The sequence below is a fragment of the Myxocyprinus asiaticus genome, chromosome 29 (assembly GCF_019703515.2).
Source record: "Myxocyprinus asiaticus isolate MX2 ecotype Aquarium Trade chromosome 29, UBuf_Myxa_2, whole genome shotgun sequence".
In the NCBI taxonomy this organism is placed as follows: domain Eukaryota; kingdom Metazoa; phylum Chordata; class Actinopteri; order Cypriniformes; family Catostomidae; genus Myxocyprinus; species Myxocyprinus asiaticus.
This window is the reverse complement of record NC_059372.1, coordinates 36,759,033-36,774,437: the sequence shown is the minus strand read 5'-3', so window position 1 is coordinate 36,774,437 and position 15,405 is coordinate 36,759,033. Positions and strand designations below refer to the sequence as shown.

At 37.3% G+C, this 15,405-nt stretch overlaps 1 protein-coding gene across 1 annotated transcript; it reads right to left on the bottom strand.

Annotated features, from left to right (window-relative positions):
* Positions 1-8,751: 8,751 nt before the first annotated feature.
* On the bottom strand, positions 8,752-12,842 carry LOC127420110 (pleckstrin homology-like domain family A member 3). The gene is made up of 2 exons (XM_051662111.1): positions 12,122-12,842; positions 8,752-11,204 (listed from the first exon to the last, which is right to left on the bottom strand). Exon 1 carries the CDS (start codon positions 12,534-12,536, stop codon positions 12,153-12,155), a length of 384 nt encoding a protein of 127 aa, XP_051518071.1. The 5' UTR covers positions 12,537-12,842; the 3' UTR covers positions 8,752-11,204; positions 12,122-12,152.
* Positions 12,843-15,405: the final 2,563 nt, after the last annotated feature.

Genomic DNA, 15,405 nt, shown 5'->3' with positions numbered 1-15,405 from the left:
ACTGAAATATGGTAATTTAACCATATTCCTAATTTCTCCGTGACCAAACTAATTCTCTGACATGTGGATGAATTAATCTGTGTATTCATAAACATCTTTTAAGCAGTGTTTATTATCAACGTGCAGCTGCTGAACCCATTTCACATAGGCATACACATGGCTCTATTATAGACAGACTAACTGTAGGTCACTTCTCTCTACACTGCCTGTAACCATGCATAAACCATTGCACCACACCTTTGGTAAAATATGTCACAACATGCCCAGAGACACACTTTGTATTATAGTAATAGGGAGAAAGTCTATGGAAGCCTATGTATGTCACTGTGATTTTTTTATTTTTATTTATTTTTTACATGGATACACATCACAGTATATTGGTGGCTGTTGTGCAGTGGTTCTCACTGATTTTGTCCATAAATAAATGAATAAATAAATAAATAAATAATAACAGGCTAATACTAATAATTTAACCCTCCTATTGCATTTGGGCCATTTTTGTTTTGGGAGAGGTAGATAATAATTTTTAAATACCACATAGTTTTTAGTACGGGAACCAACTTTTGGGACTTTGTCAAGACTATCAAAATACACATTATACTTTTTTGTTTAAGAGATATAACCAGTTTTTTTTAAAAGAGGCCTACATCTGATAAGCCTACATCTTTTGCGATCACGGGCCAATTTTGACCCAGGCATCAACTGTGGTTTTACACATGATATTATGTAGATTTTTTTTATTTTTTTTTTTATTTGTACATCTATGAATAATATTTTTACTTATATTTTTCCTCTTTCCCATATATCTCACACACTTTTTAGTCTCTCACTGGGACATGTTTACAAACATACACACACACATACAGTCACACACACAGACACACATTCCTGTACAAAACAGACATGACAGATGTAACAAACATAACAAATCAACTAAATCAAGGGTACTACGGCCTAAAGGCGGTGTGGCGAGAGCAAATGTTCATGCACACCTTAGTCTAAATAGGGCTTGAAAGAGGAAATCGTCCACATTTTATTCTGCAGATCTAATGTAGAACCAGCTTAAAGCATACTCACGCATCAACATTCGGCATTTCATGCAAGTAAATAGAATAGATTTTGCTCAAAAACATAAAAAAGAAGCATTAATTTTGTATACTTGAGTTGTAAAGTTGTTTTGGTGTTAGTTTACAATTATTGATGTTAGTTGAAAAAGAATACATTGGTTTCAGAATTTATGACCACCAAGTTGTATTAAGCAGTTCATTCAAATTACTCGTAATTCTCACATTAGATGTTAATATAAATTGCATATTATGTTACATTTAGATAAAATTTCACAGAAATGTTAATTAAAAAAGATGCCTTCACATGTATCACCAGGGTTGGGAAGGTTACTTTTAAAAAGTATTCCGCTACAGATTACAGAATACATGCTGTAAAATGTAATTTGTAATGTATTCTGTTAGATTACTCAAGGTCAGTAACATATTCTAAATACTTTGGATTACTTCTTCAGTACTGGCACATTTTTCACTTATTTTAACTATAAACAAGTAAATAAAGTAAGAAAATTCACTTAAATTGATCTTGCTTTAAGGATTTTTTGATATTTTTACAGAAAAACAATATTTAAATTCTCATTAAGAATAAGATTTTTACAGTACATCTTTGCTCTAATATCAAAGGTCTTACTAGAGAGAAAAGTTATGCTCCAACGTACATTTTCGTCATAGATATATTGGTTGTAGCTTTCTGTATGATGTTAAAGGCTACATTGGTTTGCATTTCTTGCAAAAATACCCTAACCTCATAAAAAACATTGACACGGTATGTAATCATGTATTTATGTTTCGTCTGTCAAAGCGTTTCTAACTGTTTTCTTGTTAAGCTGTAGAAACATGATGTAGCTCCTCTATTAAGTTCCCAAGGGAAAGTTCCTCAATGACGTCATATCCACCTTTTCACTCACAACAGTATGAACTTGTATAAATGTAACACATCTTAAGAAAGTGTTTCACCGCTGTTCAAATGCACTTTGGATAACATCGTTTATATGGATAAATGTTTTCCAACTGAATAGTCTAAACATTAAATGAAACAAATGACAATAAAATGCAAAGTAATCTCTTCAGTAATCAAAATACTTTTTGAATGTAACTATTCTAATTACCAATGATTTAAATTGTAACTGTAGTGGAATACAGTTACTTATATTTTGTATTTTAAATACGTAATCCCGTTACATGTTTTCCGTTACTCCCCAACCATGTGTATCACACTGGTTTTGCTTTAATTAATGTAAATTTTGAAGTGTCAAAAAATTTCAACATTTCATTATTTCTTAAAAAAAACCAGTATATAATTAACTTTTATATTTGTCAGTTAAAATGCCAAAAATATCAATCTTTTTACATGTATGAACAGTTAAGAACCTATTAATGACTTACAATATAGATTTAGATTAAAACCATCGGGTCATGAATGATTTATAAGCTTACTTTTACTGGGTCAAAATTTACCTGGGAATGCAAAAGGTGTTACAGATTCTAAATGCAATAGGAGGGTTAAATGTATTTAACGTTGCCTGGATTCAGGATTGTATTTCAATTGTGCAGTTTTGTTCATGTTTTTCAGGATGAGGGCCAGGGCCCAGTTGCAAGAAACCCTTTAAATAAAGAAACTCCTAGTTATAATTGCAAGTTTATTGTCAGTAAGGGTTTTATTAACTGCAGGTTTCTTGCAACTGGAAGCTGTTACGTAACTTGACCATGTTGGCGTCTTTCTAATTTGACCAGTGCAACTGCACCAAAATACCACACTGCTGGTGTAAGGATGAGGTAGGCTGAGTGGGATCCATTTGCGGATATTTATTAGAGGTGTTGCTCAAACAATTCAAAAAGTATTCTTTAAACGTATTCAGGTCACAGGCTTGGGTCAAAACACAGATAAATCGGTCCTCAGGCAACAAATCCAAAAACAGTAATCCAGATACGTAAATCCAGCAAACATAAGCAATGGTCATAACAATAGACAAAACAATGGCAGAGAAACAACACTTGGTAAGGCAGATAACTGGCAATACTTCGCAAGGTGATACTGTGGGCCTATGGCTTATATACATGGAGAATGTCCAAACTTGAACTGATGTGGCAGGAACAGGAATTGACAAGAGTTCAATATTCAGGTGAGGGCTCCCTCTGGTGGATGGGAGCCTGTTCAGACATTACAGATCCCCCCCCCCCCCTTAAATACACCTCTAGGTGTTCCTCTCCTGGTGCGACCTCTTGATCTGGGGGCTGGGCAATCCAGATGGGCTTAATGAAAGTCTCTGATGAGTGATGGGTCCAAGAAGTCTTTGGCTGGTATCCACGGTGTCTCCTCTGGGCCATATCCCTCCCAGTCCATGAGGTATTGAAGTTGATCACCCCTCCTGTGAGAATCAAGAATCTCCCGAACTAGGTAGGCAGGAGCTCCATCGATCTCAAGCTGCGGAGGAGGTCCCTCATCAGTAGCCTCAGGACTCTGTGATTCATGGATCGGTTTCAGGAGGGACACATGGAAAGAAGGAGAGATGCGGTAAGTGGCAGGCAATTCTAAACGGTATGTGACAGGATTAAAGATGTGACTCACTCGATAACGTTGTGTAGAGGTGGTAGTAGGTTTGACAGGGCAGTTGGAACAGCGATGACCAGGTTCACCACAGTAGAAACAGAGGTTATGGAGTAATCGTCTTCTACGTTTGTCTTGAGACACAAGAGTTTGTCCTATTTGCATAGACTCCTTAGGTTGGTGCTGACTTGGTACCTGAACTGAGGTTGTAGGTACATGACATGGCAAGGAGGTATTGAAACATGGTTGTGATCGTAAGAGATCGTCTAGTCTGGTAGTGAGGGTAATGTATTGAGAGAAGTCGAGGGAGTTATCTCTGCACACCTATTCTGCCTGAAGTTTGGTTGACAGACTACAGGTGCATCTCAATAAATTAGAATGTCGTGGAAAAGTTCATTTATTTCAGTAATTCAACTCAAATTGTGAAACTCGTGTATTAAATAAATTCAATGCACACAGACTGAAGTAGTTTAAGTCTTTGGTTCTTTTAATTGTGATGATTTTGGCTCACATTTAACAAAAACCCACCAATTCACTATCTCAGAAAATTAGAATACATCATAAGACCAATAAAAAAAACATTTTTAGTGAATTGTTGGCCTTCTGGAAAGTATGTTCATTTACTGTATATGTACTCAATACTTGGTAGGGGCTCCTTTTTGCTTTAATTACTGCCTCAATTCAGCGTGGCATGGAGGTGATCAGTTTGTGGCACTGCTGAGGTGGTATGGAAGCCCAGGTTTCTTTGACAGTGGCCTTCAGCTCATCTGCATTTTTTGGTCTCTTGTTTCTCATTTTCCTCTTGACAATACCCCATAGATTCTCTATGGGGTTCAGGTCTGGTGAGTTTGCTGGCCAGTCAAGCACACCAACACCATGGTCATTTAACCAACTTTTGGTGCTTTTGGCAGTGTGGGCAGGTGCCAAATCCTGCTGGAAAATGAAATCAGCATCTTTAAAAAGCTGGTCAGCAGAAGGAAGCATGAAGTGCTCCAAAATTTCTTGGTAAATGGGTGCAGTGACTTTGGTTTTCAAAAAACACAATGGACCAACACCAGCAGATGACATTGCACCCCAAATCATCACAGACTGTGGAAACTTAACACTGGACTTCAAGCAACTTGGGCTATGAGCTTCTCCACCCTTCCTCCAGACTCTAGGACCTTGGTTTCCAAATGAAATACAAAACTTGCTCTCATCTGAAAAGAGGACTTTGGAACACTGGGCAACAGTCCAGTTCTTCTTCTCCTTAGCCCAGGTAAGACGCCTCTGACGTTGTCTGTGGTTCAGGAGTGGCTTAACAAGAGGAATACGACAACTGTAGGGTCTGTGTGTGGTGGCTCTTGATGCCTTGACCCCAGCCTCAGTCCATTCCTTGTGAAGTTCACCCAAATTCTTGAATCGATTTTGCTTGACAATCGTAAGGCTGCGGTTCTCTCGGTTGGTTGTGCATCTTTTTCTTCCACACTTTTTCCTTCCACTCAACTTTCTGTTAACACGCTTGGATACAGCACTCTGTGAACAGCCAGCTTCTTTGGCAATGAATGTTTGTGGCTTACCCTCCTTGTGAAGGGTGTCAATGATTGTCTTCTGGACAACTGTCAGATCAGCAGCCTTCCCCATGATTGTGTAGCCTAGTGAACCAAACTGAGAGACCATTTTGAAGGCTCAGGAAACCTTTGCAGGTGTTTTGAGTTGATTAGCTGATTGGCATGTCACCATATTCTAATTTTTTGAGATAGTGAATTGGTGGGTTTTTGTTAAATGTGAGCCAAAATCATCACAATTAAAAGAACCAAAGACTTAAACTACTTCAGTCTGTGTGCATTGAATTTATTTAATACACGAGTTTCACAATTTGAGTTGAATTACTGAAATAAATGAACTTTTCCACGACATTCTAATTTATTGAGATGCACCTGTAGAACGAAAGACGTGTTTCAACACAATGTCATAAAATCTGCTCTGTGCTGCAAGAGTGCGAAACTGTATGACATGGTCATAAGCAGATTATTGCCTTGGCGTAACTGAGTGAGCTGAGTTGTTGCATCCATGCCCCCCGCAGGGTATTGAAAAACATCACGAATCAATGTAGAAAAATGACTGTAAGATTGTTGAATAAGTGTATCATGATTCCAAACAGCCGTAGCCGACTCTAATACCTTCCCAGTTAGTAAAGTCATGGTAAATGAGCATTTCAACTTATCCTGGTTAAATCAGGTTGGTTTGAGAAGTAAATCGAGCATTGTTGTAGGAAACCAGTACAGTTATCAGGAAAGCCGTCAAACGAGCAAATTTTACCGGATCATGGCGTGATGTAGGAAGAGACCGAACATATTGTGTTAGCTGGTCATTGGCGGTTTGAAGCGTTAGCAGTTGGTGTTGAAAACCCTTGAGAACCTCATTCTGATACCCGATGGTTGAAAGGAGTTGAGAGACATCCGCTGGATCCGAGCTGGGCGAAGTATTCTGTAAGGATGAGGTAGGCTGAGTGGGATCCATTTCTGGATATTTATTAGAGGGGTTGCTCAAACAATTCAAACAGTATTCTTTAAATGTAGTCAGGTCACAGGCATGGGTCAAAACACAGACAAATCAGTCCTCAGGCAACAAATCCAGAGACGTAAATCCAGCAAACATAAGCAACGGTCATAACAGCAGACAAAACAATGGCAGCGAAACAATGTAAGGCAAATAACTGGCAATACTTCGCAAGGTGATACAGTGGGCATATGGCTTATATACATGGAGAATGTCCAAACATGAACTGATGTGGCAGGAACAGGAAGTGACAAGAGTTCAATTTTCAGGTGAGGGCTCCCTCTGGTGGATGGGAGCCTGTTCAGACGTTACAGCCGGATATGCCAAATGGCCTTTAAAATGACTATTAACAGATACAGGAAGTGTTTTCATCTCCCTTTTTAAAATTAATAAGCCTATTTATTTTGCTATCCTACTGTAACTATACAAAATTATATGTCTACTCACATTATATTATTCACATTTATATTATTTGCATTTTTTTGTTGTCTGCAACCCAATCGGAACAGACATGGGTCGCAAAACAATAGTATATGCTGTAGTTTATTGTGTGTTTTGCACCTAACTTTCATAGTAAATTCTTCCTACCACTGTATGATTCTGCTCTGCTGTCCAAAGTCAAAGGGTCAAGCTGCTTTTTCTCTTTAGCTAAATATCTTTAGCATTGTTTCCACTGGACACAATAAGGCAGGACAATATTAATATTATTAATATTATGAATAAATACAACTGTATGGCTAGCATTGTTTGGTTCTCATTGTACATTGAGACATTTTGAGACATATCAGATGCTTCTGGAAAGTATCACAACCTCATCATTAGAGACATACACTACGTGGCTTTTTAGTCAACAGTCTCTCTTTCTCAGTGGGCAATTCAATTTACAACACTTTCAGAAAGTTGAAAAAGATTGTAGACCCCTTTACAAGTGTGTTTGTGTTATAGAATTCCAAATGCAATTAATTTCTTTTTCATAGATCAACACACCCATTACAACGTGGAAAGACTTGGCTTAAGAGATGTGAGCTGTAGCCTTCATGTCTGTCAGTTAAGGATATTCAGAGTTCTCAGAGTCAGAGATAGAAAGAGAGTGATATCTTGTGTTCTTTGGGTCATTGTCATGCTGAAAGGTTCATCTTCACCCTTGTCTAAGGTTATATGCCTTTTGAATGGGTTATCTTCAAGGACCACTTTTGTTTTCCTTGATTGTCTCCCAGTCCCTCAGAAATATCCCACCAGCATAATACCCCACTCTGTGTTTTTTTAATCATGATTGTTCTCAAGGCTGATTAAAAAGATTCATTGTTAATACTAATTTAGGAAGTCCAGTCTCACATTCAAAATACTGTAATTAGATCCAAGATGTCCAATCAAACTATTAGATCACTGCTGATTTTGAAAATCCACAAAAGGAGATTTAAAAGCTTGGGATTCTTGTAGCCTATAACATGATACCAAACAGGAACAAAATCAAATCCAGTCTTGTTTACAGAGCACATTCTACAGGATTCATATTGACATTTCGGGTGACCTTATATTGCTCACACTGTAAATCCCCTATGAAGAATTGTACAACTTCATTGTCACACAATATATTTGAGTAAATAAATAACTATGCAGGTTCTCATTTATAGCTCTTATCTACTTCTAAAGGACTTGCCAAAGTGCGAATTAATGCTTAGCAACTTCCACAGATCAATAAGTATAATTTTGTCTTATTACAGTTCAACACTATATATACAACCAGACATTCACAGAGACAATTTATCCCAAAACTACACAACATAGCAACATAAATTCCAAAAATCTAACAAGGTCCAGCACTCTGTAAGCCAGGCTGCTGACTCATGTCGAGGTTGTGCCTTTTTTAACAGAGCCTCTTTAGTAGCCCAGGCTCTGGGGGTTTCCAGTACACACAATCTCCCTATTATTGCAACACCACAGGCACAGCCCAGGGCACTAAAACTGCCTAGAGTTGGGACCACAGCTATACTGGAGAGTGTAAAATATGTCAGTGTTTCTCAACTTATTTTGCACTGGACATCGAGTGGTGACTTGCACAGTACCCAGCACATGCTTATCCTCATTACAAGTGAACCTGTATTTATTGTAGTCTGGGTCGCATTTTCTTGCTTGTGTTACATTATCACTCTAAAATAAAATTTCTCCACTGATGGTTAGGTTTAGGGTTTGGTTTAGGGTTACATCATTTACAACTAAAAATACAACTCACTTTTGGTGCCACCCTTTGGACGTTTCACCTGGAATCTGGAGCTCACACATGCCGGTACATTCTACAACACTTCCAGCTTCAGCCACTGGGGGCAGTGATTAAAATTTTGGTAAGCACAAACTGATTTCGGCAGCAGAACTGTCAAATTTGACTAACTTCTACCAAGTGACAGATGAATTTGTGCCAAAATAATGTAGAGTTTTATTTGCTGCACATCCTTTGAAATCAACAAAAGACATAGGAAGTGTTTTCTTATTCCTTTTCAAAGCCTTTTTATTTTGCTATCCTACTATCCATAATTATGGTTAGATGCATATTTTTTATTTGTATTTTTTATTTTATTTTTTATATATATTTTTGCATTTAGAACAGACAGATCAGAACAGACCTGTGGCTCAATTTTGGGTCGCCATTTGGATTTCCATACAAACTGACTCTTCCATCTGTGGTTTTTAGATTATTAGTGACTTTAACAGATTAACAGATCTTTAACAGTCAGTAATTTCATTTTTCATTCATGGAAAGGAACCATATGTACCATAGCTTGTGGATGATATCTAGTCCTTTCTTCATGATTGGTTTCTCACACATTAAAACAGAAACTGAATACTTTAGAACACAGAAAGCAAAAGGAGCAAAAGGGATTAAGTTAGTTTTAAAGGTGCACTCAGAATTTTTTGTCTTGGACTTCCACTGACTCCTAGTGCTCTGGATGCAGCATCATTTAAATAAATATTTTTCAGTTTCAGATGCCATTATAGAAATTCACTATTCATAGTCAGCCATAATTAACTTAATTCATGAGTGAAAGTGTCCAAAAACAGGACGGTTACTGAAATTAAGTGAGTAGCATTTGGCTGGTCATGTGATTTTAAAATGGCAGCCCCCAAGTGCGGAACCTCTCCAAGAAAAATAAAACATCTTTTATAAGGTTACTGATATGACTGGAGTCTTCATCTCATGTAAGTGCTCATGATTGTTCACATATATTTCAAAAATACAATTCATTTCTTTAGGAGTAAAACTTTTTTAAATGAGGAAAATATACTGAATGCACCTTTAAGTTCGATATCCACCAGTTTTGTAAAAAGTCCACAAACTGTGCTAAGATGTAGGTGGTGTACAAATATGCTGTCGGTTTTTTTTGTGTCTCTGAACTATTACTTTGTTTTTGCCATTGTGTTTTCATATTTGTTGTTTTGTTTTGCACTTCATGGCCACCGTACACATCAAACAAAATCATCGAGCAATTCCTGTAAAAATATAATATGGTGACGCATCAGTAATATCCAAACTCATTGGCTTGTATTATGACATTGTGATGTTTAGCCACGAGATGCACAAAGTTCCATCAACCGACCAAGGGGAGGGGTTCCCCCTGAGCATTTTGCCACTTCAAAATGGGACGTTTTGAGCATTTTGAGTCCTTAAATATGGAACAGCCATTTGACGGGGACAGTACTTCACTGTCCGTCCGTGAAATACAGGATAAGAGGGATGTCATAATTTCGGCAAAAATATGGGACGTCCCGGTTAATAATAAGAGAAAGTATTTTAACTAAATATCACACTTCCGCTCTTCATGCAATTCACACGCCACTGTTTGTTAATGCAGGAGTACATTTTAACTTCCATACTGCACAATGGCAAAACATATTCACCCTGAAGAAAAAATCCCTGTTAGACAACTTCTTTGATGGCTTCAGACTGATGACTCAAGAAAGCAGGAAAGGCGGGACACTGTTAGTCAGTGAGGCCATTGTCCGGGCATGTGCCACAGAGGCACTTGGTGTTGAGAGTCAGGTAAGCAGGGCAACTGTAAGCTGCATTTAACACACAGAACTACTGCAGCCTCTATAGTCATGGGCTTCTAATTAGTATAAAATATTCTGCTGTTGCCTTGGGTCTTTACAAACTAATTAAAAGAGATTCACACTAATATGCTTTACAAAGCCAAAGTCTTTTTTTTTTATTTGGACAAATGTCTAACTTATGACATAATGAACTTTGTGCAGAATTCAAAAACAATTCTTTAGAATGTTCTTTTTTACCTATTACACAGAAGATTATTTTCAAACTTTGGCAACCATTCAGGTTACATAGGCTACAGAATATGGAAAAATTGCAAAAAGATAATAACAGCATTGCCCAGCCATCAACCTAGTTTTCCACTCAGTCGGATACATTCCAAGAAACAGCAGTCAAGTCTTCCTGGCATGCTTTTTCTGCTATTGAAAAGCCTTTACAACTGAATAAATCCAGATTCGGCTTTTAAACACTTATGAAATGTTAAACAGTGCACCACAGGGGCTGTGAGTCATACTTCATTTATGGTTAATGTCTTTGAAAGCATCATCATGCTTAATACTGACTGTGAGCCCAAAACGGAGTCCTCCAATTAGAATGAGGTAAACAAAAATGTATTTTAAAAATGTACACTCTGACACTCTGCTGTTGTGAAGAGTAAAATTAGCATGCATGCTGAATTATGGTGAAGAGCAATCCATGGGGTCTCTCTATTGCCATTGGCTTCTGCAACAAAAGGGCAAGCAAAATAACTCCAATGATTTTAAAAGATTATCCATGGCGTAACACCAATGCATATAATTTCATCCAATGAGTCATTTACAAAGAGATGTGGATATCACTTTAGAAAATGGTGGAAGTGCAAAAAAAGTCTTCAAACTTCTCTGTGGTTTTTAAGTTTGGAATAAACCTTTCATCAGGTGTTTCCTTAACACTGGGCTTCCAAACGCCTTCCCTTTCTCGTCCACAGTCTCACTCTCTATTTTGGATCCTTTGTCTGTGCTGAGGAATTCTGGTGGATAAAATAGTCATACTGCATTAGTGTGGTGTTTAAAGGCTGATGAGCAAAGAGTATTTAATGGGTTATGGCTGTGGAAATAATAGTACTGTATATATATATATATATATATATGGTCTGATTTCCTCATTGCACTTGAGCATATGTTCCATGTTTCATTCACTTGAATTAAAAGGGGCTTGTCAAGCGTGAATGCCTTTTAGAATTAATTCCGAATTATGTCCCCAAGTCAGAAAATCAAAGAGGAACGTGTACAGGATTCTAACAGTACTGAAGCTGCAGTAGCCTATTGGAATTTCTATCATAATTTGGGACCATCTAAGGACCGTAAAGGGGTCAAATAAGATCCTGCTGAATTCCTACTGGATTTTATGATTCTTATTTTATTTTGACTCCAGTTGGGTATTCTGTAATCTTTGTCAAACTCTATTGTACTCTATTTGTAATACTGGACAGTTAAAGTAAATCACATTGGGGAGGTATCAGAGTTTTAAAAATCATAAAGATTTCTATTAGAATTTTTTTTGATTTTTTTTTTTTGTTTTTTGTACTCTTGGTAATCAATCAGTAATTATGTTTTCTAAAGTTCTAGTTTTGGCTTTGTGTTGTGTGGGAACCCTGTGAGAAATTTCCCATTATTATCCTTTAGTACTGGTTATAGCCTAACTAAGTTAAGACAGAAATTCCAATAGGAATCCTTTGGGATTTTTGACTAGGGCATTTATGTCATGCAAACCCTTTGATTTTTCCATAGACCAGAATATACATGTACGTCAGTCTTTGAAAGAGCTTAATCCAACAAAGGGGAAAGCAGATGTTATTTTGGATCATTGGTTCTAGAGAACGCCTTTCCAGAATATAGAGTTGACTGTTACGTCAAAACGATTACAGCAACATCAAAATCTATTCACCTGCCATAGGTGTTTACCCTCAGCCGTTGAGTCAAAGCTCGACATCTCCCTCCCCGCAGCTGCCCAGATGTGACATGTGTCTTTTCCTGCCGGTCTGAACGGCGACGCGGTTTTTGAAGCGCACCAGCGCGAGCGCAATCTCCGCGTTCCACGCCGTTCCCTCCTGCTGGCACCTGAAGTCAATCTCTTTACCGCCGTTCATCACGATGGTGAAGTACACCAGACCCCGCTTATACTCCACGCAGTCCAGCGTGCTCATCTGCTCGAAGCGCATCTCTTTACTGTTGTCGCCTTTACAGTCGTACAGACAGAGTCCGTCCTCCGTGAGAACGCAACGCTTCTTCTTCCACAGCTGTAGAAGTCCATTACTCCTCTTCTCCAAATGGCCATCCTTCATGACTTTACACAGGCTCATTCTAGATAGGCGTTGGTGTAACGCGGTATATGAAAATAATCAGGCAGTTAGATTAAAGTGTCCACTGCTGTTTTCGTGTAGCTTTAACGAATATTAAGACCGCTTTATTTATGGCGTAAATAGCTCATTTTAAATGTTACACGTGAAAATATTTCCGCTAAAGAACAGATTCCTCTTTATAACGCATCGTCGCTACATTGCCGGCAGACACCTCCGCGGTTACAGAGCCATTTCCGACTTTTATATATTGTTACAGTCTACTTGGAAGTGCCGTAATGTGGGCATGTTAGTACATGCTCCTCTGAAAGCAACTCTTCTCGTGTTTCTAAAGGACTCTCCCCCCACCCCGCTCTGACGTCACTGGGATTTAGTCCTACTTTAACATACGCTGGAATGCTGATGCCTAATAAACATTAGCGTGTGAGTCCATTCGTGCCCTGGTATATTACACCATACTGATTTTTGCTGGATGGACCTTTCTTTTATTCTTGTCCAACAGCTTTATTTAACGGTAACGTTTAAATTGGCTGCTGTTCTGCTGTCCACTCCAAAAATCCGAAAGGATTCCTATATCATCTATACCATATCATCATTCCAAAAATTAATGATGATACTTCCATATAGAATTCCAACTTACAGAATTACAAAACTAATTTAGAGTCCAATGGGACTCTTATGACTAGGCTACCAACTGGACAAAATGCCCCCATGAAGACATCTTTTAGGATTTTATAACTGGTATAACTCAGTGTCAGAAATTAACTTGTAGATAAAGGGGCAATATTTAAAATACTTTTACGAGGGCTTTTTTTTTTTCTTTCTTCAAAACATTTCAAAACATAAGCTTTGTCTCATTTGCTGATGTCAAACGCATCAATGTAATCTATTTGTTAATACGGATTCTCAAGATTGAGAATTTATTACCTCTTATCCTAAGAACTAAATCAACTTACTGTATATTTTATGCAATAATATGTATAACTAGGACTATAATAGAATATCAAGAACCATAGCACATGCTACAAATAAAAACGAACTAAAGAACGAGGTCATCTTTGGTGGCATTTGTTTGCCTCAAGCCTTCTTCATTTCTGGCTTCACAGACAATTTACTTTAATTATCCAGTATAGACATATATTTGGGTTTCTGATGAAAACTTTTAAGTATCCAATGGAAATTCAATAAATAAATTTCAGTTTATCAAGTACACTGACTGAACACTTTATTAGGAACACCTGTACACCTATTTATTCATGCGATTATTTAATCAGCAGAAGTTCAATGTATAAAATCATGCAGATATGGGTCAGGGGCTTCAGTTAATGTTCACATCAACCATCAGAATGGGTATATCTCAGTGATTTGGACCGTGGCATGATTGTTGGTGCCAGATGGGCGGGTTTGAGTATTTCTGTAACTGCTGATCTCCTGGGATTTTCACGCACAACAGTCTCTAGGGTTTACTCAGAATGGTGCCAAAAACAAGAAACATCCAGTAAGCCGCAGATTTGCAGACAGAAATGCCTTGTTGATGAAAGAGGTCAACGGAGAACGGTCAGACTGGTTTGAGCTGACAGAAAGGCTACGGTAACTATGATAACCACTCTGTACTATTGTAGTGAGCAGAATAGCATCTCAGAATGCACAACATGTCGAACCTTGATGCGAATGGGCTACAACAGCAGAAGACCACGTCAGGCACTTTATTCAGATCAAAGTGTTCCTAATAAAGTGCTCAGTGAGTGTATAATCTTATTTGATCCCTTTGGAGACCTTTAGGGTTGATTCTAAAATCCAAATAATGATAGAATTTCCAACAAGAGTCATGTAGCCCCACAATGTTTAGGATTATTGTCAACACTTTACAATTAGGTTCCATTCCATTTATTAACATTAGTTAATGCATTAGGTATCATGAACTGAACAATTGTTTACATTTTTATAATCTTGGTTAATGATAATTTCAACATATTGTAATACATTTTTAAAATCAAAAGTTATATATGTTAACATTAGTTAATGCACTATGAACTAACATGAACTAACAATGAACAATTGTATTTTTATTAACTAAAGAATAATAAATGCTGTAAAAGTATTGTTCATTGTTAGTTCATGTTAACTAAAGTGGTTAACTAATGTTAACAAATGGAACTTTATTGTAAAGTGTTACCGGATTAAATTATTATTATTATTTTTTTTACTAAAGGCAAATTTGCTCAAGCATTTGTTGGGTGAAATGTAAAGTTGTGTTTCTGTAAAGAAAAGATTGCTTTGCCTGAATATACACCAGGAAATATTTTACCATATGTTGAATAGACTTCAAAATCAAATTATTATTATTATTATTTAATTATTATTATTTTTATTTTTTTTTTGCAATAGGTAATGGTGAATCTTCACTCTTTGTTTAAGTTGTTCACTCTTGGGGGTTTCAAACTTCTCTCTTACAGTTAGGTCACATTCTCCCATAACTTTTAGTCCATTGTGATTTTTTTTTAAAACCCTCACCAAATGTTTGTATAGACACAATCCTATCTCTGTGGTCTGTTGAGGGCTTGTTTTTGGCTTTGGCATGCACTGTGAACTGTGAGACCTAATTTACTGACAGGTGTGTGCCTTCCCAAATTATGTGAATTTACCACGTGAACTAAAGTTCTCAGTTTGGTTTTTTTTTTCACTGATGAAAAAAAAAAAAAAAAAAAATCCATGCAATCCAATACAGTAAGTTTACAGATCTAAAAGAACTGAAGGTCCTGATTCCTTTAAACGCAGAACATTGTGTTGGAACACCGAACAGTCTTGAGTTTTCAGGCTGACAGGAGGAAGAAACCCATCCGATATTCTTGTCTTTACTGATACACCTGAA

Coding starts and splice junctions, on each gene's coding strand:
- LOC127420110 (XM_051662111.1), bottom strand. CDS start 12,536: ATGAGCCTGTGTAAAGTCATGAAGGATGGCCATTTGGAGAAGAGGAGT.